This window comes from Lampris incognitus, chromosome 2 (assembly GCF_029633865.1).
Source record: "Lampris incognitus isolate fLamInc1 chromosome 2, fLamInc1.hap2, whole genome shotgun sequence".
Lineage (NCBI taxonomy): Eukaryota > Metazoa > Chordata > Actinopteri > Lampriformes > Lampridae > Lampris > Lampris incognitus.
This window is the reverse complement of record NC_079212.1, coordinates 48596774-48623567: the sequence shown is the minus strand read 5'-3', so window position 1 is coordinate 48623567 and position 26794 is coordinate 48596774. Positions and strand designations below refer to the sequence as shown.

Here is a 26794-nt window from a genome sequence, read left to right as displayed (position 1 = left end):
CTACCTGCTGCCTAATATGTCCTACCCCTTGACAGGTGCTATTGTAATCAATGTTATACACTTACCTGTCAGTGGTTTTAGTATTTTGGCTGATCGGTATATCTGTACAGTTTTTTTTTTCTTCTTTGCAACTATTTACAATAGAAGGGAAAATATTTTGCATTGTGCCATGTTTGTTTCTGATTCAGGTGGAGGAAAAACGAGATGAGTCCTGTGACACGGAACAAAAGACTAGGGTGGCAGCAGATGCCAGTGATAACCCACCAGTAGCCCCTGTAGATATAAGTGAGCGCCTCATGCCCAGGGGCTCCATCAATGAAACTGGCCCAGATTCTTCAGACAGGGTGGGAGAGTCCCATGCAGACAGAACTGACTCTGATGCAGCGAGAAATCCTGCTGAGGGTGAATCAGAGCTGAGTGCTGTGATCCAACAGCAACCTGGATCTAGAGAGGCAGGTTCAGCACAAGCTACGGGTTCAATCACCAAGCAGACTGAGTTGTCAAATCAAAATCTGGAGCAGGGAAGCTGTGATGGAGAGGAGAAAAGGGACCAGTCAAAGGAGGAGCCTCCCCTGGTGATGAAGCAAGAGGAAGGTGAGTGAAGAAGGTTGTGAACGTCCTAGATTTGTTTTGCTCTTGCTCCTAAAATGTTTACCAGGTCCTGCCTACAGGCTCCCATCATAAAGGGAAATTTCACCAATGGTTTTGTGTATGTGCAATTGGGGTGGGCGATATGGCCAAAATCTTCTATCGCGGTATATTTAATTCTATATCACAGTAACGGTATATACTTGTTTTGCATACATGCTTGCCTCCAATGTCCTGTTGTTGTTCCATTTATTTCTAATATTTTTCTCTTTTTTTGTTTTTGTTTTTTCTTTTGTGTGAGTGTGTGCAAGTGCTAGAAGCTTCTGTGTACTAGATTGCTTGTGCATGGACACACTTGGCCAATAAAATTGATTCTGATTCTGATATCATGATACAGGAATTGCTCTTTAAATTCAATTAAATGGTTTAAAATAACCATACCGTACTTCATCACATTTGATTATTTTCTCATTTTATTTGGAACTTCCATACAAGCGCTATATAAATGATTATTATTATTATTAAAAACACTTGCCTCACATGAGACAACACTTGAGTTAAAAACAAAACAGTAAGAACTATAAATTTTTCAAAATAGAAGCTCTAATTGTTTCTTAGAAGAGGTTACTCGTGTTTCTCCTCCAGCAATGACCGTGGTGCGACTCAGTTTGCAGAGTATTGTTTTCTGTTTGGTGGCGGATTTTCTAAATCCAAACCATGTTCACACGACAAGTCACACACACCCTTTTTAGTAACAAGTTCTTCTCCCTCATCTTGGGTTGGTTGGGAGACCTCTTCCTGCTCTGTATTTATAATTTCACTCTCTTTCTCCATGTTTCCTTGTTGTTCTCTCGTCTTCTTCTTAAGTTTTATGGCTGTTGGCAAACAACGGTACAGGTGCATTACTGCTACCAATTGGTATGGCGTGTGCACTGCCACCTATATCACATGAACCAGCTTCCGTGGTTGAAACGGTATTGCCAAATCTCTACCGGTGGACAGATTTCTGTCGCAAGGTATATACCGTCATATTGCCCAACCCTATGTGCAATCAATACTGATGAGCAATGTTGTGAACTGACGTGAGAAAGTCCTCACTGTGTACTATATTGATGAAGAAATCAGCATTCTCCTGCTCAGTCTTTCCCACAGTGCTTATATTTACCAGAATTCATTGCGTGTAAGCGTCTGTATCATTTCCACCATTGGAAATGTAGATTAGCCAAGGGAATAAGGATGTATTTTTCAAACAGTGTCTTTAGAGTAAGATTAAAGTATTTGGAACCATGCTAGGCTGTAGTTTTTCTGGCCACCAACTGACGTCACCATACGGTTGGATAAAAAACTTGGCGGTTGAATAAAAAAACTTTCGGCGCGTCTGGGTGGCGTGGAGGTATATTCCGTTGCCTACCAACACGGTGATCTCTGGTTCAAATCCCCGTGTTACCTCCGGCTTGGTGAGGCGTCCCTGCAGACACAATTGGCCGTGTCTGCAGGTGGGAAGCTGGATGTGGGAATGTGTCCTGGTTACTGCACTAGTGCCTCCTCTGGTCAGTCGGGGTGCCTGTTCAGGGGGGAGGAGGAACGGGGAAATGGCGTGATCCTCCCACGCACTATGTCCCCCTGGCGTTCAGCCCTCCCTGGATTTGCAGATGAGGTGGAGCAGTGACCGGGAGGGCTCGGAAGAGTGGGGTAATTGGCCGGATACAATGGGGGGGGGGGGGTTTCACTGCCATCCCTGAGATGTAGAAAGAATCAGGAACATTTGCAAGTGTTTTTCATCTGCTATTCCTGTTGCAGATAGACAGCGATAAGGTTGGAAATCTGTGAATTTTACCTTTAACAGATGCAACAAAGTCTCAATGGCCAACATGAGCATGCACACACACACCTCAAATAAGCTATAAGCTGCATCTTGCCAAAAGCACACATGCATACCATACACACCTCAAACTTCTAGCTGCGTATATAAACCATGATAGGAACTGATGCGTTTTACTTCAGTCAGAAGTGATTGGTCCACCATAGAGGATAAGGCAGAACTTCCTCTCCTGTGGACCAACCAGAGAGAAGCTCTCCTTAGTCCAACAAAAATAGTGTATTAACAGAAGATAGCAATTGACATGTATATACTTAGCAGGCAGTATTTAGCCCACCAGAGAAGATAAGGCGGAACTTCCTTTCTGGTGGACCAACGAGAGAGAAGCATCAAAGTTGGTCAACTAGTGAAAGATGGTAATCTAACGGACAGTGGAAATCTTCGAGATTGCTATTTTAAGATTAAACATATGCATTTTATAAAACATTTGCGTGCAGTAGCTTTCATCTAATGTTGAGGGCTATCTATGATGCAAGTAGAAAGGGTGTTGCTGTAGACCTCTAGCAGACTTTCAATTTTTCACTTAGAAATACCGGGGTATAGTCTCAGATGTCTAGGCTAGTACTGGGCAAATTTTCACAAGTGGTTCACCCAATAATCGCACACTCAGTTCTTCTTACTCTCTATGTCAAACCACATATGCCCCATGGGCCACAGCCAGTTTGTAAATGTTGCTGCCACTGACTTGTTAAATGGAGACATCTGATTTGTAAAACTCTTAAACATCAGCAGGCTAAATGCACGTTTACTGCAGAGCACAGCTCCCTTGACCTAAACATTCTCTGCAAAAATTACATTAAATGATAGCTCATTAAATATATCTAATTAAATTGCAGGCTGTTGCAATTAGAAATTTCACATAGTCAAATCGCGATTAAGGTCTTCTCTGCTCAGCACTCCCTGAGGCTCACCCTATATCCATATTTCCTGATGACCCAGTCATATCTAAGTTTATTAAGATTTGGAAAGAATTTAGACAGGCGTTCTTTAAAGAGCTCCCTGTTCGTACCCCTATTACAAATAATCAGTCTTTTGTGCCCGCTATTTCTGATGGAGCCTTTGAGCATTGGAGACTCAATGGACTATTCACTTTGGAGGACCTATTTATTGATGACGCTTTGCGTCTTTCGATCAGCTGTCTGAGAAGTTTAATTTACCTCGAAGTCACTTTTTTAGATATTTGCAGATCTAAATTCAGTTGTTTTCAGTTCTGCCGCCAAAGGCTCAACTGGACCACATTCTTGAAATTAATCCTGCTGAAAAAGGTCATATTGGTACATTTTATTGTGCAATTAATACATTTGGCTAAATATTACTTGAACCCCTAAAAAAAAAATCAATGGGAGAGTGATATGGAAATGTCTATTTCAGGGGAAACTTGGGATCTAGCTATTAAGAGGATAGAGGTCAAGTCAATTTTATTTGTATAGCTCATTATTACAAATTTGCATCAGTGGGCTTTACAGCAATACAACATCCTGTCCATAGATCCTCGTATTGGATAAGGATCAGCTCCCTAAAAAAAAAACCCTTTAACAGGGAGGAAAAAAATAGAAAGAAACCGTAGGGAGCACCTGCTCCAGATGCACAAGACATGGCGTAATCCAGTTCAAAGTAGTGCACCGCCTTCATTGGTGCAAAGAGAAATTGGCTAAAATTGATCCAGATTTAGACCCAACATGTGACGGGTGCAGACGAGCCATTGCCAGTATCTTACATATGTTCTGGTCCTGCCTGAAACTAACTCAGTTCTGGTATTCCATCTTTGAGGCCATGGCTGCTGATTTATTTTTCCCACTTGAACCTTCTCTGAGTGCCATCTTTGGGGTCGTCTTTCCAGCTGGTGCAGATTTAAATGCTACTCGGGCAAACTTGTTGGCCTACACCACTCTTATTAGCTAGGAGAGTGATACTTTTTAAATGGAAGGAGGCTTCCCCTCCTACTTTCGCACATTGAATTGCAGAGGTTATGCGGTCATTGAAATTGGAAAAGATGAGATATACCATGAGAGGATCTATATCCAAATTCAACTAAACATGGAAGCCCTTTTTAGACTTTGTGGAGGAGTTAGATGCTTGGTTGGTGGTGGGGTTGATGGGCTTACAATCTAATCTCAACCTTCTCTCTTCTATCTCCTTTTCCCTTTTGCTTATTTATTTTTTTAGTTAATTTTTTTCCCTATGGGAAAAATTGTTCAAATGAAAATTCACGACCTATGGTCATGAGCTTTGGGTAGTGACTGAAAGGGTGAGATCACAGATACAAGCGGCTGAAATGAGTTTCCTCCGTAGGGTGTCGGTCTCTGGGCTCAGCCTTAGAGATCGGGTGAGGAGGGTCCGCGGTGGTGTAGCGGTCTAAGCATCGGCTTTGTGTCGATGCAGTTGCCCACTGGGGACTGGGGTTCGCGCCCCGGTCTCGTCAGATCTGACTATGGCCGGACTCGATGAAGCAGCAATCATTGGCAACGCTGTCTTTGGGAGGGGGGCGGAGTCGGCTTGTGTTCGTCATGTGAATGCATCTCTGTGTGTATCAGAAAAAACGGTGGTTCAGCCTGGAGTCGCCTTGTCATGAAAGTGGGGAGGCGTCTCCTTCGAGACTGCCGGCCGGAGAGATGCAGTTGGCAAACGCATGCAGTACGAGGGTGGGTGTTCGAATTAAAATAGGGATCGATTGGCCACTAAATTGGGAGAAAAAGGGAAAAATCAGAAATAAATCTGTAGAGATAGGGTGAGGAGCTCAGACATCCAGAGGGAGCTCGGAGTAGAGCCGCTGCTCCTTCGCGTCAAAAGGAGCCACTTGAGGTGGTTCAGGCATCTGATTAGGATGCATCCTGGGCGCCTTCCTTTGGAGGTTTTCCGGGCATGGCCAACTGGGGGGAGACCCCGGGGTTAGACCCTGAACTTGCTGGAGGGACTACATTTCCAATCTGGCCTGGGAATGCCTTGGGATCCCTCAGGAGGAGCTGGAGGGCGTTGCTGGGGAAAAGGGACGTCTGGAGTGCCCTACTTGGCTTGCTGCCACCGCGACCCGACCCCAGAGAAGCAGCTGAAGATGAATTAATAATAATAATAATAATCATCATCATTACATTTATATAGCGCTTTTCTAGACTCCCAAAGCACTTCACATTTGAAGGGGGTACTCCACCTCAACCACCACCAATGTGCAGCACCCACTTGGGTGATGCACGGCAGCCATTTTGCACCAGAACGCTCACCACACATCAGCTTGAGCTGGAGAGGGATGAATGAACAATTTTCCCCCTTATTTTGTTCATTTAATTTATGGTTGTTACTTGTTTACTTTGTTAGTTTTGGTTATGGTTTAATTTAATTCATGTTGTTTCAGGTGACATGCCAGGCGGGGTGGGGGTGTGGTGGGGGATTTTTTATTGGTCTGTGGGGAGGATGGGTTGGCAGTGGGGAGGGGTTGTAGTTGTTGTGGGTCCATTGTTTGATTTGATCTGTGTTTGAAATTGAAAGTAAAACCTTGTTTAAAAAAATGCGATTAACTTTTTAATGCCATTCGTTGCACAGCCCTAATTTTTGCCTTGAGACTTGTGGTAATTTCTTTCTTAGGTTTTTGAGTTTTAGAGTTTAGGTGTTATTTCTGATGGAGATTGTGTACCCGAGATTTTTTTCATGTTTTACGATATAGTGTGGTTCCTGCCCACACATAGCTGTTTGTATCTAGGTCTTGAAGTAGTTGGGTAGTGTAGAAGGAAATGCTTGTGCAGTCAGATTGAGTTTTGCTGTTTCTTTGGTCATTTCCTGCAGACCCGGAGCCCATTGTGAACCTGCAGTTTGTCAAGAATGATTCGTATGAGAAAGGCACAGACCTCATGGTGGTTAATGTTTACATGAAGGGGATATGTAGGGACACAGCTAGAGTCATCTTCAGGGAACAGGACTTCACTCTCATCTTCCAGACCAGGTAAAGAGTTTTTATGATTTTTGAATTAAAAATAGGTGGCCATCTGTAGGGCTGGATCTTCAAATGTTTCAATTGAAAGGTGAGTTGGAATTAATGAACGATGGAGATCTTTTTTCTTTTTTCTTTTCCAGTGATACTAATTTTCTGCGGCTTCATGCAGACTGTGGACCAAACACAGTCTTCAAGTGGCAAGTCAAACTCAGGTGAGACACAATCATAGTCAACGGTGGTTTGTTTTTGAGGCCTTCAAATGCTTGTCAAATGTCATAAGACTGCATCATTTTGTGGTCTTTTGAAAAATTATGTTCAAAATTTAGTTCTGATTTGAGATGGTACTCATCAGCCCCAATTATAACCCCAGTCATTAAGAACCATAATCATCTCCATCTGTCTCACTTGCCCTCATTTTTCTTTCCTGCTCTTCAGGAACTTGATCCAACCTGAGCAGTGTAGCTACTCCTTCACACCGTCCCGCCTGGACATCACTCTGAAGAAAAGACACAGCCAGCGTTGGGGGGGCCTGGAGGCCCCTGCCACACAAGGTCTGTTGCCTTGCTTCTGTTGGTCGAAAGCTCTTTGAACACCTAAAATTCATCTTATATTTAGTCAAATATTCTCTAATGTACCCACTAATATTGTCAATAAAAAAAGACACACTTGTAAATGTGATTAAATTAACATACTGGGATGGGAACAGAGTATCTGGAAATAAACAATGTACCCAGACACTTCACAGTAACCAATGAACATTGCATATAGCCATGCCACACTGCACAGACAGCATTCATAGCTGCCATTTTCAGTCTTTCATTCAGAGTTTAATACATCCATGATTCTAAAATCAGTGCGATTTATCAGCTGATTTTGTTGTAACACCAAAAATAAAACTGGGGGAAACAGTCGCACAAGCCAAAAGACAGAGATGGAGAGAAGCATTTAATATGTAATTTCCGTGGAGCACACAGCTGATAATTAATCATGTTGACATGACAGGCACAGTAGTCACATTACTAATATTGTGTACACAATTGTCAAAATATTAGTGCAGACTGATTACTCTTTGTCGTGTCTGTAACCTTATATACACAATTAAGTAATATCAATAGTGGCAGTCGGACTCGGAGCTTTAGTTTCGAGTATGAACTTGAGTCACCAACTTCTTAGATGCACCATTACAATGGATCCATCAGCGCACTCGCAAAAGTGCAACATAGGGGGTGTACATACACTATGTGAAATGGATCCTGCAATGTTCAATACATTACACATTCTCCACTTTTAGTTCACTGCTAAATAAAATCCAAACATATTTACGTTTACTATTTGCAAAATTACTCAACATATCAGCTGTACATTAACCCTTCGTTAATATTTGTTTGCTTGACAACATAGCACAGTTGCATTTTATACATTTAAAAAAAAAATCTCCCTCACCCTTTTTCGGTTGGTGTGTGTCTTCCTCAATCTCAGGTCCTCTACCAGAGGCCTGTAAGTTTGACGGTTCTCTGCAGTATCTTAGCTGTTGCTAGGACCGCACTGTTTTGGACAGAGACCTTAGATGTTGTTCCTGGAATCTGCTGGAGCCACTCGTAGTTTGGGGGTCATGGCCCCTAGTGCTTCTATTACCACTGGGAGTACGATTTCTTTTTTCCTTCAGCCCTTGGTATTTCTCCAGCTTCCATGCTCTTTCTTTCTGATGTTGCCATTGTTTGGGAATGCTACATTGATCACTATTGTCTTCTGTTCCTTGTCGACCACCTCAGTGCCTGGTTAGTTAGCAAGCACTTGCTTGTTATTCTGGAACTTGAAGTCCCACAGGATCTTAGCTCTGCCATTCTCAGCCACCTTTGGCAGTGTTTTCTATTTGGATTTGAGGACTTCCAGTCTGTATTCAGAACAGATATTCCTGCACACTATCCCAGCCACTTGGTCATGCTTTTCAGTGTATGCTTTCCCAGCTAGCATTTTACACCTTGCTACTAAGTGCTGGACTTTCTCAGGAGCGTCTTTGCATAGCCTGCGTCTTGGGTGTTGTTTGGTGTGGTAGACCCCTGCCTCAACTGATCTGATTCTGAGTGCCTGTTCTTGTGCTGCTATGATCAGGGCCTCAGTGCTGTCCTTCAGTCCAGCCTTTTCTAGCCACTGGTAAGATTTCTCAGCTATGTCTTCTATCTGTTGATGGTACATCCCTTGGAGGGGCTTGGTCTTCCGTGATGCCGCCTCTCTTCTTCGTCCGGACTCTCATGTCTTCTGCTGCCTGAGGTACTTACTCAACAGTTTGACCTGGGGGGCCCACTTTCTGATGTATTTGTGGATTTCTTCGTTTCATCCTGGATAGTGGCTTTGACACTCACAAACCCTCAGTCCCCATCTTTTTATTTTCACTTATCGCACAGTCTCAGGCTCAAGCCCAATTCCAATCTTGTTAAGAACTGTCTCCCAGCTATCGCCACACTTATCACAGAAATCGTTAACTCCTCCTTAAGCTCTGGTTCGGTCCTCCGTACACTTAAACTGGCTGCTGTCACCCCTTCCTCAAAAAATCTGGACTCAACCCCGATATTGTGAGCAATTGCCAGCCCATCTTCAATCGCCCCTTTCTTTCAATAATACTGCAATGTGTTGTTACCTCCCAAATCAAAGCTCGACTCCTCTCCAATAACCTGTTCAAACCATTTCAATCTGATTTCCATTCACAGCACAGAAACAGCCCTCCTTAAAGTCACCATGGATGACCTCCTCTTCTCAGACTCTCGCCACCTCAGCCGTCTCATCCTCCTCAACCTCACTGCAGCTTTCAACACCATCAGCCACACCATTCTTCTCTCCTGTCTTGCATCCTCCCTCAACATCCCTAGTTCTGTCACCATCTTACAATGCTGTGATTGCAACTATTCCCCAATCATCTGTGAATACTACACATGGCCATTGTAACTCTCGTTCATGGTCATGCCTATTTGCGTATGAAACCAATCATTGGTTTCGGTCATTATGCAACTGTGCTTTTTATAAGGTTGGGCGATACCTGCAGTCAGTTGAGACTGATGAGGTCACTTTGATGAGTGATGAAATGGTTCTCCCACTGAACATTGTGTCCAGATGAACTGATTCACCTTTCTGTGATCACCAGTACTGGTCTCTCCTGGCTAAGGTCATATCTCACAAACAGACAACAGTTCGTCAGCATCAACAACTGGTAAAATTGACTTGACTTCACTTGACCTCTTTCACTGCTCCTCTGACTGAAGGCATTCCCCAGGGTACGGTGTTTTGTCCTCTCCTGTTCATCCTTTACATGCTACCTCTTGGTAACATCATACGTCATCATGGTCTCCACTTCTACTGCTACGCAGATGATGTCTAGCTCTACATCTCCACGAAATCCATCTCCACACTAACTCACTTCACTCTGACCAACTGCCTGACTGAAGTTAAATCATTGATGCAAGCCAACTTCCTTCAACTAAATTGTGTTGTATCTGACATGATCATCGTTGGTCCCAAATCACTTACCAAAACCACTTCCCAACTTCTGCCTCAGCATCGATAACTCCACTCTGTCTCCCTCTCCACACATTCGCAACCTTGGAATCATTTTCGATGGAACCTTTCCTTTGAACACAAGGTCAATCAAATCACCAGAACTGCCTTTGTTCCAGAACTAAAAAACATAGCTAATCTCCGCCTATCAATCTCCTTCTCTGCTGCCAAAAATCTGATCTATGCCTTCACCCTTTCCAGAATTAACTACTGCAATAGCATTCTTTACGGTCGTCATCATCCAAAGTCCTAAACAAACTCCAGTATATCCAGAACTCTGCTGCCTGTGAGCTCACCCGCTCCTGCTCCTATGACCACATCACTCCTGTCCTCCAGAACCTCCACTGGCTGCCTGTCCCCCAATGGATCCAAAGTCATTCTCCTCACTCACAAAACCCTCCATAACCAGGACCCCTCCTACCTCACCGACCTGCTCCACTACCATACTCCTTCCCGCAGCCTTCGCTCCTCTGATGCCAATCTCCTGTCTGCACCACACAGGATCAAGCACCGGACCTGGAGGGACAGAGCCTTTTCCATAGTTGCCCTCTCCCTCTGGAACTCTCTCCCCAAACACATTAGAGACTGCACCGAGGTGGCCATGTTCAAATCGTAATCAAAACTCACCTTTTCAGGATTGCTTTTAGTGTGTGATTAATGGTGATTTGTGGGTCAGGATTTTTTAATACCTGCACCCACCTGACCTATTATGAGAGCTAATCTGCACTGTGCGACCCGCTAAAATGTGTTAATTAATCACCTGATCCACAAACCCCTGAATTTAGCCTAGGGTACAGCAAACTGAGCAGTGTTGCACAATTTTGTTTTTGGGCTGTTTGCCCAGCATAATGCACTCATTGCAAGGCATAGCCTGTTGTATCTTAGCCTAATGGCGTCTGGGTCTAGGCTGCAAAATAAACAGACAAATTGTTCCAAAAAGTGTTCTTTATTGTTGAATAGCAGCCAAACAAGTAACCTATCATTGAAGGCATGAACTCGCGCTCCCGCTCACGGAGAGACACACACACACACACACACACACACACACACACACACACACACACACACACACACACACACACACACACAAAAGCCTCTACTTTCTGACAAAATAACAAGTTTTGATGGTGTTAAAAGCTGCGGATACCACTTGGGGAAATACTCATAGGTGACACATCAACCGTCTGAGAGAGAGAGAGAGAGAGAGAGAGAGAGAGAGAGAGAGAGAGAGAGCGAGAGAGAGAGAGAGAGAGAGAGAGAGAGAACTACTTGCACAGCCTAGCTTTATTGTACACAGTGTTTCTGTACGTACCCCTCCCCCCTTTTTCTCTTAATTGTTCTTTGCGAATTACCCGACTTTTATGAGCCATCCTGGTTACTGCTCCACCCCCTCTGCCGAGCTGGGAAGGGCTGCAGACTACCACATGCTTCCTCCAGTACATGTGGAGTCTCCAGCCGCTTCTTTTCACCTGACAGGAGTTTCGCCAGGGGATTGTGGCGCGTGGGAGCATCATTCTGTTCCCCCTAGTCCCCCCCCGCCTTTTGAACAAGCACTGACCAGAGGAGGCGCTGGTGCAGCGACCACGACACATACCCACATCCGGCTTTCCACCCGCAGACACAGCCAGTTGTGTCTGTAGGACGCCCATGCTTTGGCACTTTTTGACCCACCCGCCTGAACCCGTGATATTATTTAGTATGCTTACTCGAACCCGCCCAACCTGCTGGTCAACCTGTTTCTTTGTTGTGACACCACTGCTGATATCCTGTGATTATATTGTTCAGGGTTTTTATAGTGTGCCAATCCAGTTCAGTTTCCCTTAGCCATTCCTGTTCAAGCAATGCTGGGCCTCCATTTTGCACAATATACAGAACTGCTTTGTTTTGTCTTTGTTCGTCACATTCGCTGTTATTTTTCCTTTACAATTTTATATATATATATATATATATATATATATATATATATATAAATAAAATGTATCCATTTTATGTTTCTAACATGTCTGATGTTTTCTGGTGTGTATTTTTGAATACACATCGGAACATTATACACATTATAATCAGCCACATAGATAATGGATAAAGCTGACCCTGTGTCTAGCTTCATTTTGAGTTTTGCTCCTGACATCTCTGGGGTAATCTCAATTATCTGTGGGTCTGGCTCTGTAATGCTATGCAGTTTACAGTATGACCGGTCTCTGTCTGAGTTTGCTTCCCTTCCATTTTCATCTGAATCATTTTCAGTCATCTTATGCACAGTTGCAGTTTTATGTTTTCCTTTTTGGAATTTTGATCTGCTGTGTTTGCTTCCTACCTGCTTTACACTCTCTCAATACGACCGCACTTATGGCACATCCTACATTCTGTCTTTAAACTAACAGTCATTTGCATCATGAGATGTCTTGCCACAGCAATAATGTCTTTCTCTTTCCTTGATTCAATGGCATTTTATTTGTTGTACATTCCACTACTTTTTATTTCAACTCAGAAACATCCTTTGCTGCAGTTTCCATGGCTTTTGAAATCCTAACTGTGTCTTCCAGTGTCAACTCTTTTTCAGATAAGTCTCGAGTATTTTAAAAAAAAAATTATTTCTGATTTTTCCCTTTTTTCTCCCAATTTAGTGACCAATCGATCCCTATTTTAATTCAAACACCCACCCTCGTACTGCATGCGTTCGCCAACTGCATCTCTCTGGCCGGCAGTCTCGGAGGAGACCGCCTCCCCACTTTCGTGACAAGGCGACTCCAGGCCGAACCACTGTTTTTTCCGACACACAGAGACGCATTCATGTGACGAACACAAGCCGCCCCCGCCCCCCTCCTGAAGATAGCGTTGCCAATGATTGCTGCTTCATCGAGTCCGGCCATAGTCGGATCTGACGAGACCGGGGTGCGAACCCCTGTCCCCAGTGGGCAACTGATCGACACAAAGCCGATGCTTAGACCGCTACACCACCGCGGACTACAAGTCTCGAGTATTTTTAATGTACATGCCACAGACAAGTCTGTCCCTCAATGCGTGTGACAGTCTTGCTCCAAACTGACAATGCGCAGATAATCTGTGCAGTCCAGCCATATATTCTGATATTGTTTCACTTTTGGACTGTTTCCTTTTGAATCTGAACCCTTCAGTTATTACCAATGACTTGATTTTTTTGAGATTTTGATTTTGAGATACTTTAGTGATCCCCATAGGGAAATTACACCCTGCATTTAACCCATCCTAGCTGTGTAGCTAGGAGCAGTGAGCATCCGCCGTGCAGCACCCGGGGACCAACTCCAGTTTGTCTTGCCATGCCTCGATCAAGGGCACAGACAGGAGTACTAACCCCTAACATGCATGTCTATTTTGATGGTGGGGGAAACCGGAGCACCTGGAGAAAACTCACCACAGACACAGGGAGAACATGCAAACTCCACACAGAGGACGACTTGGGATGATATATACTTGTGGCTGAAATGTGTTTTCAATGCGTCAACGACTTCTTGAAACGTTTTGTGGTATCGGGTTGATAAGCTACGTAGCAAGCATACATCTTAACACCTATAACGCTCAAAAGCAGGGGGATTTTCTTACCATCTTCAGCACTATTGGCTGTACATGAATATTTTTTTTCCTAGGATTAATCCGGAAAGTTCCTGCCCTCAGGCGCTAGGATTGGCCAGATCTGCCTGTCAGTCAAGGTCGATGTGAACGTACAACAAACCTAACCTTAACCCTAGCCACGTTTGCTAGCTAATTGTTAGCCATTAGCCATGTTTGCAACCAAGCTGACTGTGCTAACTTAACTGTGTGTGTACGGTAAGTGAATATTTTTTTCCTAGGAGGAATCCGGAAAGTTGACTGACAGGCAGACCTGGCCAATCCTAGCGCCTGAGGGCGGGAACTTTCCAGATTCGTCCTAGGAAAAAAATATTTGGCTAGCCGTACAGTAGAGTTCCGCTCTTTCAATATTTGTTGCCCAATCTTCAATAATGCCATTTAACTCTGTAATAGTTCTAATCATAACCATTTTTATTCAGGTTCTGAATCAGGCTTATATCTCTTCTCCAAGCTTCATGCTAGGTCATTCTGTGTGTACATTTCCCTTGACTCACTTTGCTTGGGCAGTGTCAGGCCATTCCAGTGGTGCATCATGTGCGTCCTAAGCTGTCATTTCCCTTTTTACTTCCAAGTTGAGCTGTCACCTGGAACCAGGGTAGCACACCAGTGGAATGCAGGTTTATCCTCGTCACCAATTTGTCGTGTCTGTAACCATATATACACAACCGAGTTCAATACATCCATGATTCTAAAATCGATGCTATTGTCGGCTGATTTTGTTGTAACACCAAAAATAAAACTGGGGGAAACAGTCGCACAAGCCAAAAGACAGAGATGGAGAGAAGCATTTAATATGTAACTTCCGTGGAGCACACAGCTGATAACGAATCATGTTGACATGACGGGTACAGTAGTGACATTACTAATATTGTGTACACAACCGTCAAAATGTTAGTGCAGACTGATTACTCTTTGTCGTGTCTGTAACCTTATATACACAATTAAATAATATCAATAGTGGCAGTCGGAATCGGAGCTTTAGTTTCGAGTACAAAGTTCAGTCACCGACATCTCGGATGCACCATTACAATGTATACATACACACACTCACATAGGCACAACATAGGAGGTATGTACACTACCGTTCAAAAGTTTGGGATCACCCAAACAATTTTGTGTTTTCCATGAAAAGTCACACTTATTCACCACCATATGTTGTGAAATGAATAGAAAATAGAGTCAAGACATTGACAAGGTTAGAAATAATGATTTGTATTTGAAATAAGATTTTTTTCACATCAAACTTTGCTTTCGTCAAAGAATCCTCCATTTGCAGCAATTACAGCATTGCAGACCTTTGGCATTCTAGCTGTTAATTTGTTGAGGTAATCTGGAGAAATTGCACCCCACGCTTCCAGAAGCAGCTCCCACAAGTTGGATTGGTTGGATGGGCACTTCTTGCGTACCATACGGTCAAGCTGCTCTCACAACAGCTCAATGGGGTCAGATCTGGTGACTGCGCTGGCCACTCCATTACCGATAGAATACCAGCTGCCTGCTTCTGCTCTAAATAGTTCTTGCACAATTTGGAGGTGTGTTTAGGGTCATTGTCCTGTTGTAGGATGAAATTGGCTCCAATCAAGCGCTGTCCACTGGGTATGGCATGGCGTTGCAAAATGGAGTGATAGCCTTCCTTATTCAGAATCCCTTTTACCCTGTACAAATCTCCCACCTTACCAGCACCAAAGCAACCCCAGACCATCACATTACCTCCACCATGCTTAACAGATGGCGTCAGGCATTCTTCCAGCATCTTTTCATTTGTTCTGCGTCTCACAAACGTTCTTCTTTGTGATCCAAACACCTCAAACTTGGATTCATCCGTCCACAACACTTTTTTCCAGTCTTCCTCTGTCCAATGTCTGTGTTCTTTTGCCCATCTTAATCTTTTTCTTTTATTGGTCCGTCTCAGATATGGCTTTTTCTTTGCCACTCTGCCCTGAAGCCCAGAATCCCGCAGCCGCCTCTTCACTGTAGATGTTGACACTGGTGTTTTGCGGGTACTATTTAATGAAGATGCCAGTTGGGGACCTGTGAGGCGTCTGTTTCTCAAACTAGAGACTCTAATGTACTTATCTTCTTGCTCAGTTGTGCAACGCGGCCTCCCACTTCTTTTTCTACTCTGGTTAGAGCCTGTTTGTGCTGTCCTCTGAAGGGAGTAGTACACACCGGTGTAGGAAATCTTCAATTTCTTAGCAATTTCTCGCATGGAATAGCCTTCATTTCTAAGAACAAGAATAGACTGCCGAGTTTCAGATGAAAGTTCTCTTTTTCTGGCCATTTTGAGCGTTTAATTGACCCCACAAATGTGATGCTCCAGAAACTCAATCTGCTCAAAGGAAGGTCAGTTTTGTAGCTTCTGTAACGAGCTAAACTGTTTTCAGATGTGTGAACATGATTGCACAAGGGTTTTCTAATCATCAATTAGCCTTCTGAGCCAATGAGCAAACACATTGTACCATTAGAACACTGGAGTGATAGTTGCTTGAAATGGGCCTCTATACACCTATGTAGATATTGCACCAAAAACCAGACATTTGCAGCTAGAATAGTCATTTACCACATTAGCAATGTATAGAGTGTATTTCTTTAAAGTTAAAACTAGTTTAAAGTTATCTTCATTGAACAGTACAGTGCTTTTCCTTCAAAAATATGGACATTTCAATGTGATCCCAAACTTTTGAACGGTAGTGTACATATACTATGTAAAGTAGATCCTGCAGGAGTGTCCGGGTAGCATAGTGGTCTATTCCGTTGCCTACCAACATGGGGATCGCTGATTCGAATCCCCGTGTTACCTCCGTCCTGGTCAGGCATCCCTACAGACACAATTGGCCGTGTCTGCGGATGGGAAGCAGGATGTGGGTATATGTGCTGGTCGCTTCACTAGCTCCTCCTCAGGTCAGCTGGGGTGCTGTTCGGGGGGGGGGGACTGGGGGGGGGATAGCGTGAGCCTCCCATGCGCCACGTCCCCCTGGTGAAACTCCTGACTGTCAGGTGAAAAGAAGTGGCTGGCTACACGAGTATCGGAGGAGGCATGTGGTAGTCTGCAGCCCTCCCCATCTCGGCAGAAGCAGTGAGCGGGACTGCTCAGAAAATAGCATAATTGGCCAAGTACAACTGGGGGGGGGGTAGATCCTGCAATGTTCAATACATGACACTCTAAAACAAATTTGTTGTTTGCATGTGAACATACTCGGTGTTGTAGGAAGCTGGTGTGTCATTGCCTTGTGCTGAGGAGTGGCTGTGCTTTATTTTCACTACCAAATGGGCTATGTTCTTCTTGATGCATGTAGACAGGTGGCCCTTCATATTTACACATGTGTATGAGCAATCATAGCCAACCTGTGTGCGTATTTCTAAGGCAAAGGGGTGTGAGCATTTAGGGTAGCTCTCAAGACAGGGAATTTGATCTCTGCAACTAATTCAGTAACCAGATATGGGTCTGAAAGTGCACTCCCTTAGCCTGATGTGGACCGCTTGGTTGCTGTCATTCCATGGTGAAGTTCTCCTGGGAACCTGTTTACAAGTAATTGGAAAAGAAGGCTCTGCTCCCTGCAAATGAGAGGGCTGGGACAACGTTGTAGTCAAAAATCAAAGGGATTTATTTCATGGTGCCCAATTGAATAAATTACTTTTGATTTTCAGACTGCAGTATGATGTTGTCCCAGCCTTTCTTTTGCAGTGAGCAGTCTTCTGTTTCCTTTATTTTGATGATTCCTTATGAATCAATTGCAGTAATTGTGTTAAACTTGGAGCAACCAACGTCACTGTTCATTTTTACTAATCTATTAACAAGTACAAAACAGGCTTAGAAAGTTTTTAACACGTGGCAAAATCTGAAAATAATCAAAAGACCTTTTAGTTGTTTTGACTTTATCAACTTAACGTTTTTTCACCAGAACTCACACATTTGTCAGATATTCTTGATTTTAATTTTACTCATAGATCCCCTCCGATGAAAATCAAGTTTTTAACCTTGCTGTCATGTCCATGTGGTGTTAGGCTTATGTTACAAGACATATCGGGAGCAAAATAAGCAGTCAGCGCTACGGCTGAGCATATCTGCTTTGAAACTGCGGTGTACCAAGACTCAGAAAAGCTGATTCAGTCAGGCAGGATTTCATGCGTCACAAACCTAAGGATTCGATCCTGTCAATGGACATGGTGGTGCTTTACATATTATGTGCACCTACTTTGGCGGTGCAAGTTGGAGAAGAGGGCAGGTGTAGCTACCTATCGTAATTTTGCCAGCTATAAGTTTCACTACTTTCAAAACGATGGGAGAGACGTGTTTTGTTTTCGGCTGCAGATTTACAAAAGGAGAAACAGTGAGCCTTCAGTTATTACCAAAGGATCCAGAAATCCGAGAGAAATGGGTGCAGTTTATTTGGAAAAATTTTGGAAAATGTCCTAGCCAAACTTCCAGAGAAAATGCAGGTTTGCAATAGCCATTTTCAAGAGCACTGTTTGGACAGATGTTATGGAAGTAGTAGCACTGTCAGAGAGTGGACTGAGAGAGAACTGTTAACGTAGCTGTATCTAACTACTACTCTCGGCTGCTCCTGTTAGGGTTTGCCACAGCGGATCAACTGTTTCCATCTCTTCCTGTTCTCTGCATCTTCTTCTGTCACACCAGCCACCTGCATGTCCTCCCTCACCACATCCATAAACCTCCTCTTTGGCTTTCCTCTTCCCTGGCAGCTCCATATTCAACATCCTTCTCCCAATATACCCAGCATCTCTCCTCCACACATGTCCAAACCATCTCAATCTTGTCTGTCTTGCTTTGTCTCCAAACCGTCCAACCTGAGCTGTCCCTCTAATATACTCGTTCCTAATTCTGTCCTTCTTCATCACTCCCAATGAAAGTCTTAGTGTCTTCAACTCTGCCACCTCCAGCTCCACCTCCTGTCTTTTCGTCAGTGTCACTGTCTCCAAGCTATATACTATAGCTGGTCTCACAACCATCTTGTAAACCTTCCCTTTACCTCTAAAGTTATTTATTAATATTCCTTTTAACATTAGCTGTATCTGCTGTGTTATTGTGACTAGGAGACAGCAACACTTGGAACATGGTGCATTCCTTCAGATTCATGCCATGTTGAAGTAAATGCTTTGTTGTATTTGAGGCGCTTCCTCCCTTGCATGAAATAATCCTTACTGCAGGTGTTGCGCTTTGCTGTGTCGTTATCTTCTTTAGTGAAGCTAAGCCAAACTTTCGAGCGTTTGCAGCGGTCAGCCATGGTTCAGAATGTAAATAGAAATGTCTCTTCTCACATGCTTTGTTGACGTATTGTGTAACAAATGATGTGACATTAGGTCTGCGTAGCACGTCCTGGCAGATAAGTGCAACTTTTAATGGACTATAAAATGCTCGCTGAAGTTCACTCGGGAGCATGACTGAAATATGTAAAAGTTAGGAACCGAAGCATAATCGAAAGGCACTTGTCTTATCAAATTCATGGCTCTCGGAATTTGGAACCGGTTCCAACTTGGAGACTGTTCTTGATAATCAGCCCTAGTACAAGCCGTCAACCGGTAAGTTTGCTTTTTCTTTCTCTTTCTGAATACTGACAAGGGCGAGAATAGTGAACCCAATTTCAAGGCTAAGGCGAGTAGAAAAAAAGGGTTTATTGAGGATTGCAACCGGTGGAGAGGTGATGGCGTAGAGGCAGAGGCGGATAGCAGAGCCGGGCCAGCAGATGGAGTGAGCGCGGCTGGACTGCGCCGAGCTTGGGGGACCAGCTGGCAAGGCAGGCAGGCAGATGAACCGGAGTGGCAATACTAAACTCCGTGAAAAGGCAGGTAGACAACAAGCAACAACACTAGAAAAATATTCTCAAAGATTTGCAGAGCGGCTGAGCGCATTAGATTAACAAACAACGGTGTGATGATGACTGGTTGAAGAGCTGGGTTTCTTAAACTGCTGGGGTTGAGCTTGGTGAAAGCAGGTGTGTGGCTGAGCCGGTGAGGTGAATGTAGGTCAGGAGGGAGAGATTGGCTGCAGGGTAAGTGGACATGGAGGACGTGACAGAGACTTTCTATGGTGTTCAAAGCGTTCCTTCCTAACCGTGCATCCGAGTGTTTATCTTTACAAGGGAGCTGACTTGTCAGAACTGGCGAGCAGGACCAAGGTTTATCTAACATTAGCAACACATTATCAGACTGATAATGTCAAGCCGAAGTCTCATGTTATCTGTTACCGTTGCATTTCTAATGTTGTAGAGTGATCCATATAACACATAACCATTACTTACTTGCTCATCACTTGCACCTGATACCTGCCCTGTCTCAAGGTTCGATTCACAAAAGAAATTGTGCTAATATTAACGCTCAAACAAGCCCATAAGGTTTCGCTGCTGAGTGCAATTTGCCCTTGTTTTGCGTCTGAGTGCAATTATCCATGTGGCAAAGTATAAATGGTGGCTTTGCGCCAAGAACACAGTCCGGCAGGTTCAATGTCATCCTTGATGTTATCAAGTAGAGCAAGAATTGTTTGACCTGGCAACTTATATCTGTGAATGATTTCGGTCTTAGTTAAATCAAAAAGTGATGGGCGTCCGGGTAGCACGGCAGTCTATTCCGTTGCCTACCAACACAGGGATTGCTGGTTCGAATCCGCGTGTTACCTCCGGCTTGGCCGGGCGTCCCTACAGACACAACTGGCCATGTCTGCGGGTGGCAAGCCAGATCTGGGTATGTGTCCTGGTCGCTGCTCTAGTGACTCCTCTGGTTGGTCGGGGCACCTGTTCAGGGGGAGGGGGGAACAGGGGGGAATAGGGTGATCCTCCCACGCGCTACGTTCCCCTGGCGAAACTTCTCACTGGCAGGCGAAAAGAAGCGGCTGGCGACTCCACGTGTATCGGAGGAGGCATGTGGTAGTCTGCAGTCCTCCCTGGATGCGCAGAGGAAGTAGAGCAGCAACCGGGACGGCTCGGAAGAGTGGGGTAATTGGCCAAGTACAATTTGGGGAGAAAAAGGGGTGTGTGTGATATTTTCTTTCGAAATATCTGATCATGAGCATGCCTGGCATGGCGATGCCTTCGCCTGGATACAATCCCTGCTGCCATGCTCACTGGAATGTCTGGGTGTCAGTTACCACCAACCATCTGAAGACACTAATAATTTCCACAGCGTGTGGCTGTTAGGGCTAGTGTTTGTGAATTGGACTTGTTTTTTTACATTGAGGCTCATTTGCACAGAGTGGGGCCAATTTTACATCAAATGTATGCATATTGATATAAATATGTGCAAATGGCACCGGAGCACAGAGATGCGATTTGCTTGGCAGCACAGTTAGGGGTGCATTTCACCGTTTGTGCATGCTTTGAGAATTACAGTTTCTTTTTGTCTTATTTTTGCAGGTTTAGCATCGCAAAAACCACACGATACTTTTGTGAATTTGGCAGTGAGTGTTTTTTCAGACTGATTATTCAGGGTGCTTTAACTGCGCGCTCTCCCTCATGCCTCTCGGTGCTTGGCCGACCAATCATTGTTGGTCACCTGATCCAGCGGCCCAGTCGTGTCAAGCAAACAAGTTTATTTCTATAGCACATTTCTTACACCGGACAATTCAGTGTGTAAACATAATCACTCAGTCAGTCACGCTAACATGATTGTCAGTCAGGGACATTCGCATTTGTAGGGCTGGTGCTCCAGTGTGTCCAGCCAAATATGGGACCCTTTTGAAATTATGAAGAAAATGCCTGAAATTGCTGTATTAGGCTACACCACCGATTTGTATTATCAAAATGGCAGTACTGTCCAGCTTGTTATTGCTGAACCTTAGCTTCTAACCACAAGTTCCATCCTCCTGTTTAAGGTGCAGTGGGTGGCGCCAAGGTCGCTGTGCCCTCCAGCCCTGCCTCCATGGAGAAGAGCCAGCCAGGCAGCAGTCATCATAGCCTCCCCGCCAAGGAAGAGCCTCCTCGGGTAGGCGAAGAGAAACCCAAGGTCCCCAAGGCCTCCCCAAGAGTGGAGGATGGAGATTTGGATCCTGTTGCTCCTCGTTCTGTCCCTGAACACGTCCCTATTGCCAAGCCGGAGCCTGCTGCCACCACGGTGAGTTATAGAATATGATGACTTCGCCTGAAGACAGGGTGCAGGGAAAATGGATTCAAATGAGAAGTAAAGCATTGGTGGTGGAAGTGGTGGTGATGATTTAACACAAGCACAGTTAAATGCTTGCTAGTGGTTTACGGAGGAGTGGGAGATTGGTATTAAGCCTTGCCAAGGGAAGACATATGCAGTACTTGTGCGATGTGTCTGCATGGTGTGGCTTGTCATTTAGTGCCCATTTCAAACTCGGAAATTATTGGGGCTAACATCAATTGAGTTTTGCACATGAATGTTCCTTATGCACTCTGCCTATTCGGGATACTCACTGAAGATTTTTGGACTGCCTTCACTTCCATAAGTGTTTATTAGAAGACCAGATTATTTGTCCTCCACATCTTTATTGTAGAAACTGATCCATGATTTTTTTTTCTTTGTCATCTTTCTGTTCTGACATTGATTTACTTTTTTTTTCTGTGCTCTAAAGAAAAAATTCGAAAGAATTGCCCTTGGTCATTGATTGGATTAAAAACAATTAACCTAAATCATGCCTGGTTTATATTTTATTTTACATGTGTTCTTATTTAAAAAAAAAATCATGTAAAAATGAAATCGTTTTATAGCGTAAGATAGGGCTGTTGGAACGAATTTCTATATTCAAATATATTTCGAGTATTAAAAATGTTAATACTATTCGAACGCTAGAGTCGCCATTCGAATGTGTAAAAAAATATTTTTTAAAAATGTGTATAAATGTGTTGGCTAATGTTGGCGACTCTTGCTCTTCTTGCCTGCCTACCCATGTGAAATGCTTTTGACGTGTTATGAACAATAAAGTTTTGAGTCTGAATCACAATATCATTAAACGTGCGCAATACCATTAACGTTACTATCACAGAAATGGCGGAAAGAGAGGCCACAACAGAGATCACCACTGCTGACCATTTGAGAAGCGAAGTGTGGAAAATATTTGGATTTCGGTCAGCAAACGGAATAATCACAAATCGAGATACAGTAATCTGCAGAATATGCAAGATCCGAAAGAAATGCCACACTACAGCCAGCAACTTGAGGGCACACCTGCTAACACTCTTGAGGTCTCCTAAATATCCGGGGGATTAGGAGCGTTTCTTAGCCTTGAGAAAGTTTATCAATAGCTTTTATTCAAACCTGATCTTGACCTGGACTTTCTGAGAATTCATTCGTCTATCTAGACGTTTTGAATGCCCTCTAGTGGACAGAATGTACTTAATAACCACATTCTGATGCTGTAGATGTTGACGTAAGCCTGATAGGCTAAATCAGAGCTTTAAAAATGCGACTATATTCAAATATTAGAAATAATAATGCATTATATAGGAAGAATGACAGCCCCAGCGTAAGATACGTTTGTTGACGATACTTGCTTTCTAGTCAACTCACTGAGAAGCTTCTCCATGTGCACTGCTCACATCAGTGAATTTCTGTACAACGTCTACAAGACTGACCAGTTAAACGTTCATAGAATGTTCACTTTTCCTGTTACTGTAAATGTTCCTTTTTCTTTGTTTTCTCAATGTTATTTTTTCTGTATGCTTGGTCATCTGTAGCCAAAGCCCACTTGCATGGTGCAGCCCATGACGCATGCGCTTCCTGCCAGCAATGACCGTCACGAGGAAGAGGAGGAGCGCAAAGTGTGCCTACCTGGATTCACAGGATTGGTCAACCTCGGCAACACGTGCTTCATGAACAGCGTCATCCAGTCTCTGTCTAACACCAGGGAACTCAGAGACTACTTTCATGGTCAGTTTTGTTTTTGTATTAATAATGGATTACATTTATACAGCCCTTTATATTGATGCCCAAAGCGCTTCACAGTGAAGGGACGAAACCCACCTCAACCACTGCCAATGGGCAGCACCCACCTGGGTGATGCACAGCAGCCATTTTGTGCCAGAACACTCGCCATACATCAGCTTGAGGTGGAGAGGGAGGGAATCACTGGGTTACACTGGGGGATGGTTAGGTGGCCAGATGGAGAGAGTCAGGTTGGGAATTTTACCAGGACACAGGGCAACCCCCCTACTCTTTGTGATAAGTGGCATGGGATCTTTAATGACCGCAGTGAGTCGGGGCCTCGGACGGCATCTTCTACAGCACGGTGTCTCCGTCACTGCACTGGGGCATTGGGATTTATTTATTGGGACCAGAGGGAAGACTGCCCCCTACTGGCCCACCAACTCCACTTCAAGCAGCAACTTAGTTTTCCCAGGTCTCCCATCTAAGCCAAGCCCACACCTGCTTAGCGTCTGTCATTCAGCAGAACCAGGGTACATGTTGGTGTGGCTACTGGCCATTGTTTGTCTCCACCTTACAATAATGCCATGTCATATGGGTAGTGTAGGTCTGTATTAGCTACAGATGCCATATCTTACGCCTGCTCTCCTTAAACCCTTTTTCACTCTTGAACGCATGGTTAGTGTAGGCCTGTATTAGCTACAGATGCCATATCTTACACCTGCTCTCCTTAAACCCCTTTTCACTCTTGAACCTGGGTCTTATGATGATGAAATTATTTCTGGCTTAGTGTTATTGATGAACTGTGGAGTATTCAATTTTCCACTGGCTTCATAATGCCTAACAAAGATATCCGCACCCCAAGTATTAGAAACATTTAGAATTGCTACTAAATCTAGATCGCCTCAAAACTTTGACACATTTTTTTGGTGCTGTGGTGCATTAAATATCTTCAGTAAGCATTAAAAGGATATTGATGGCCTGCGTTAGAGCTTTTCTACATGTACCTCTGATCTTCACTCAGACCTCATCATGCCTCCATCGGTCTCCAGCCTGATGTCTTGTTTCATCAGCTTGTTTGCTGTCTTTGCAGACCGAGCATTTGAATCAGAGATCAACTGTAATAACCCGCTGGGCACAGGGGGCAGGTTGGCCATTGGCTTTGCCGTGCTGCTCAGGGCCCTTTGGAAAGGCACACACCATGCCTTCCAACCTTCAAAGCTCAAGGTACACATATGAAACATACTTTTTTCCTGTAGTTGATTGTTTTGTTGGTTTTTTTTTTTACTTCTTGAAATAGAATCTTGTTAAAAGTTTGTGTCATGTGTGCAACAGTTGCATACAGTGCAGTCAGTGCAAAAAAAAATAAAGAAGCTTACTTGCAGATGCTCTTGACAGTAATATTGCAAAAGGAAGATAAAATATCTAAAAAAAAAAAAGGAAAAATGTAAGGTTAAGATAAAGTTAAATAAAAAGAGGTCAAGTATAAGAGCAAAGTAAGAAATAAAAACACAGAAAAAAATCAGTCACTCTTAAGTTCAACATTGTGTATGCAACAGTGCGATTATGCAACTGCAGTGAGGCACCTCTAATTACAATAGAGCAGCAGATGTCGAGTATAAACACAGCACAATAACGAAATGGTGTTTCCTCAAGATCTGAAATATACTTGTGGTGGTAGTCTGCGCCAGGTTGGGGTGGAGGGTTGGTATTGATCCATTTGCCCCCATAAGTGGTCTATTAATGATATCAAACAGCTTTCTGAAAAATATAAAAGTATGGAAAAAAAGTATAAAAATCTAGTAGTCTAACCTTAACCTAGTTAGTCTGTCTTTAATTGTGATAGTCTGAAGAGAATACTAGTGCTAATGCACAGTTGCTATGGTTATATGATGAGAGCCTTCTTTTCTGTGAATTTGAAATGGACGATAACAGATTAGCAGAGAGTGCTTGCAAAAACTCCACATAATTTGTGCCTCTTTCTTTCTGTCTGTCTTTCCATCTGTTCAACTCTCATGTGCATTATTATGTGCAATTCTGTAGATTGTGTACATCTTCTCACATATTAATTAGCCCGTTTGCAGAAATTGAGTGAACAGGGATGGGTAGAGTGAGATATTGTTTTCCCAGTTCTCATTTTCTCAGTGACATACTGTCTTCCTGTTAGTCTCATGGATGGTTATTGACCTTTTCACTTCCACCTGTAGTTATACCTGGTTATGTCCAGCCATCATGACCAGCTTTATATTACATTATATTTATTTTTTCCTGCCTTCCTTTCCTCTTTGTATTTCCCATTCTCCTTATCCTGTCCTCCTCCAAATTGACTCTAACTCAATAGGCGATTGTGGCCAGTAAAGCCAGTCAGTTCACAGGCTATGCCCAGCATGATGCCCAGGAGTTCATGGCCTTCCTACTGGATGGGCTCCATGAGGACCTGAACCGCATCCAGAACAAGCCCTACACCGAGACTGTCGACTCAGATGGACGGTTGGATGAGGTGTGTGCTGTAGTTGTACCTGGAGGAGGGCAGACAAATTCATTTCAATACATAATGTGGTAGTTGACACTGACTGTGAAAGCATAGAGATTACAGACAAGTTGAAATACGAAGAAGTACAACAGATCAACACTATAGGTTAGTTCAGTCCATGCAGTGCAGGATAAGGGATTTTTCTTCGTTTAAACAATAATGGAAGTAATCTGCCAGTGTTCATACCATGATAACATGGAGACATTGGATACCGTGAACATTTGAATCACAATTTTCATGTTCAAAACTACAAATGATTTAAAATTTCATGTCCATTATTCCGTATATATTTTAATGAAATTTACTATAATGAAGAATTTTTATCTTTTAGAACAAACTTTCATGTTGGTTCCAAAGCACTTTCACGCTGTAACCCCCTTTGGAGATACTTTTTGGTCCATGACCAACCCAATTTTTGTGCAATAAAATTAATGACATTCACCTGTTGTTCCAGTTATTGCATTCTCCATTCACGATGCTTTTACATCTGGAGCAATATGTGAATGTAATGAACTACTACTCCAGTACTGGTGGTACTGGACGACTGGATTTAGAACTACTGGCTGAGCTGGAATTTTGTTTGCCCACTGTCTTTTTTTTAAAAGAAAAAAGTATACTTAAAATCTGGTTGTGATTGTGTTGTGTTCTTTTGGTCCAGGTGGTTGCAGAAGAGGCTTGGCAGAGACACAAAATGAGAAATGACTCCTTTATTGTGGACCTCTTCCAGGGCCAGTTCAAGTCCAAGCTCGTATGCCCCATGTGCTCCAAGGTAATTAACTCTCATTTACTCCCAGGAATATTTTTCTTTTCAGGTGTGGTTCAGATGAATGCTATTTTGACAATATTCCCCCTTTTCATATTTTACATCACCCATTTCTCT

General features: G+C 43.6%; 1 protein-coding gene across 1 annotated transcript in view; it reads left to right on the top strand.

Annotated features, from left to right (window-relative positions):
- The window catches only part of usp19 (ubiquitin specific peptidase 19), a 66134-nt gene that overhangs the window by 18670 nt on the left and 20670 nt on the right, over nucleotides 1-26794 (top strand). The window contains exons 6-14 of the mRNA XM_056302110.1: nucleotides 189-594; nucleotides 6245-6401; nucleotides 6533-6604; nucleotides 6828-6943; nucleotides 21373-21611; nucleotides 23195-23387; nucleotides 24475-24608; nucleotides 25723-25881; nucleotides 26573-26683. Coding sequence (XP_056158085.1) covers nucleotides 189-594; nucleotides 6245-6401; nucleotides 6533-6604; nucleotides 6828-6943; nucleotides 21373-21611; nucleotides 23195-23387; nucleotides 24475-24608; nucleotides 25723-25881; nucleotides 26573-26683 — 1587 coding nt within the window. The remainder of the gene's footprint in view (nucleotides 1-188; nucleotides 595-6244; nucleotides 6402-6532; nucleotides 6605-6827; nucleotides 6944-21372; nucleotides 21612-23194; nucleotides 23388-24474; nucleotides 24609-25722; nucleotides 25882-26572; nucleotides 26684-26794) is intronic.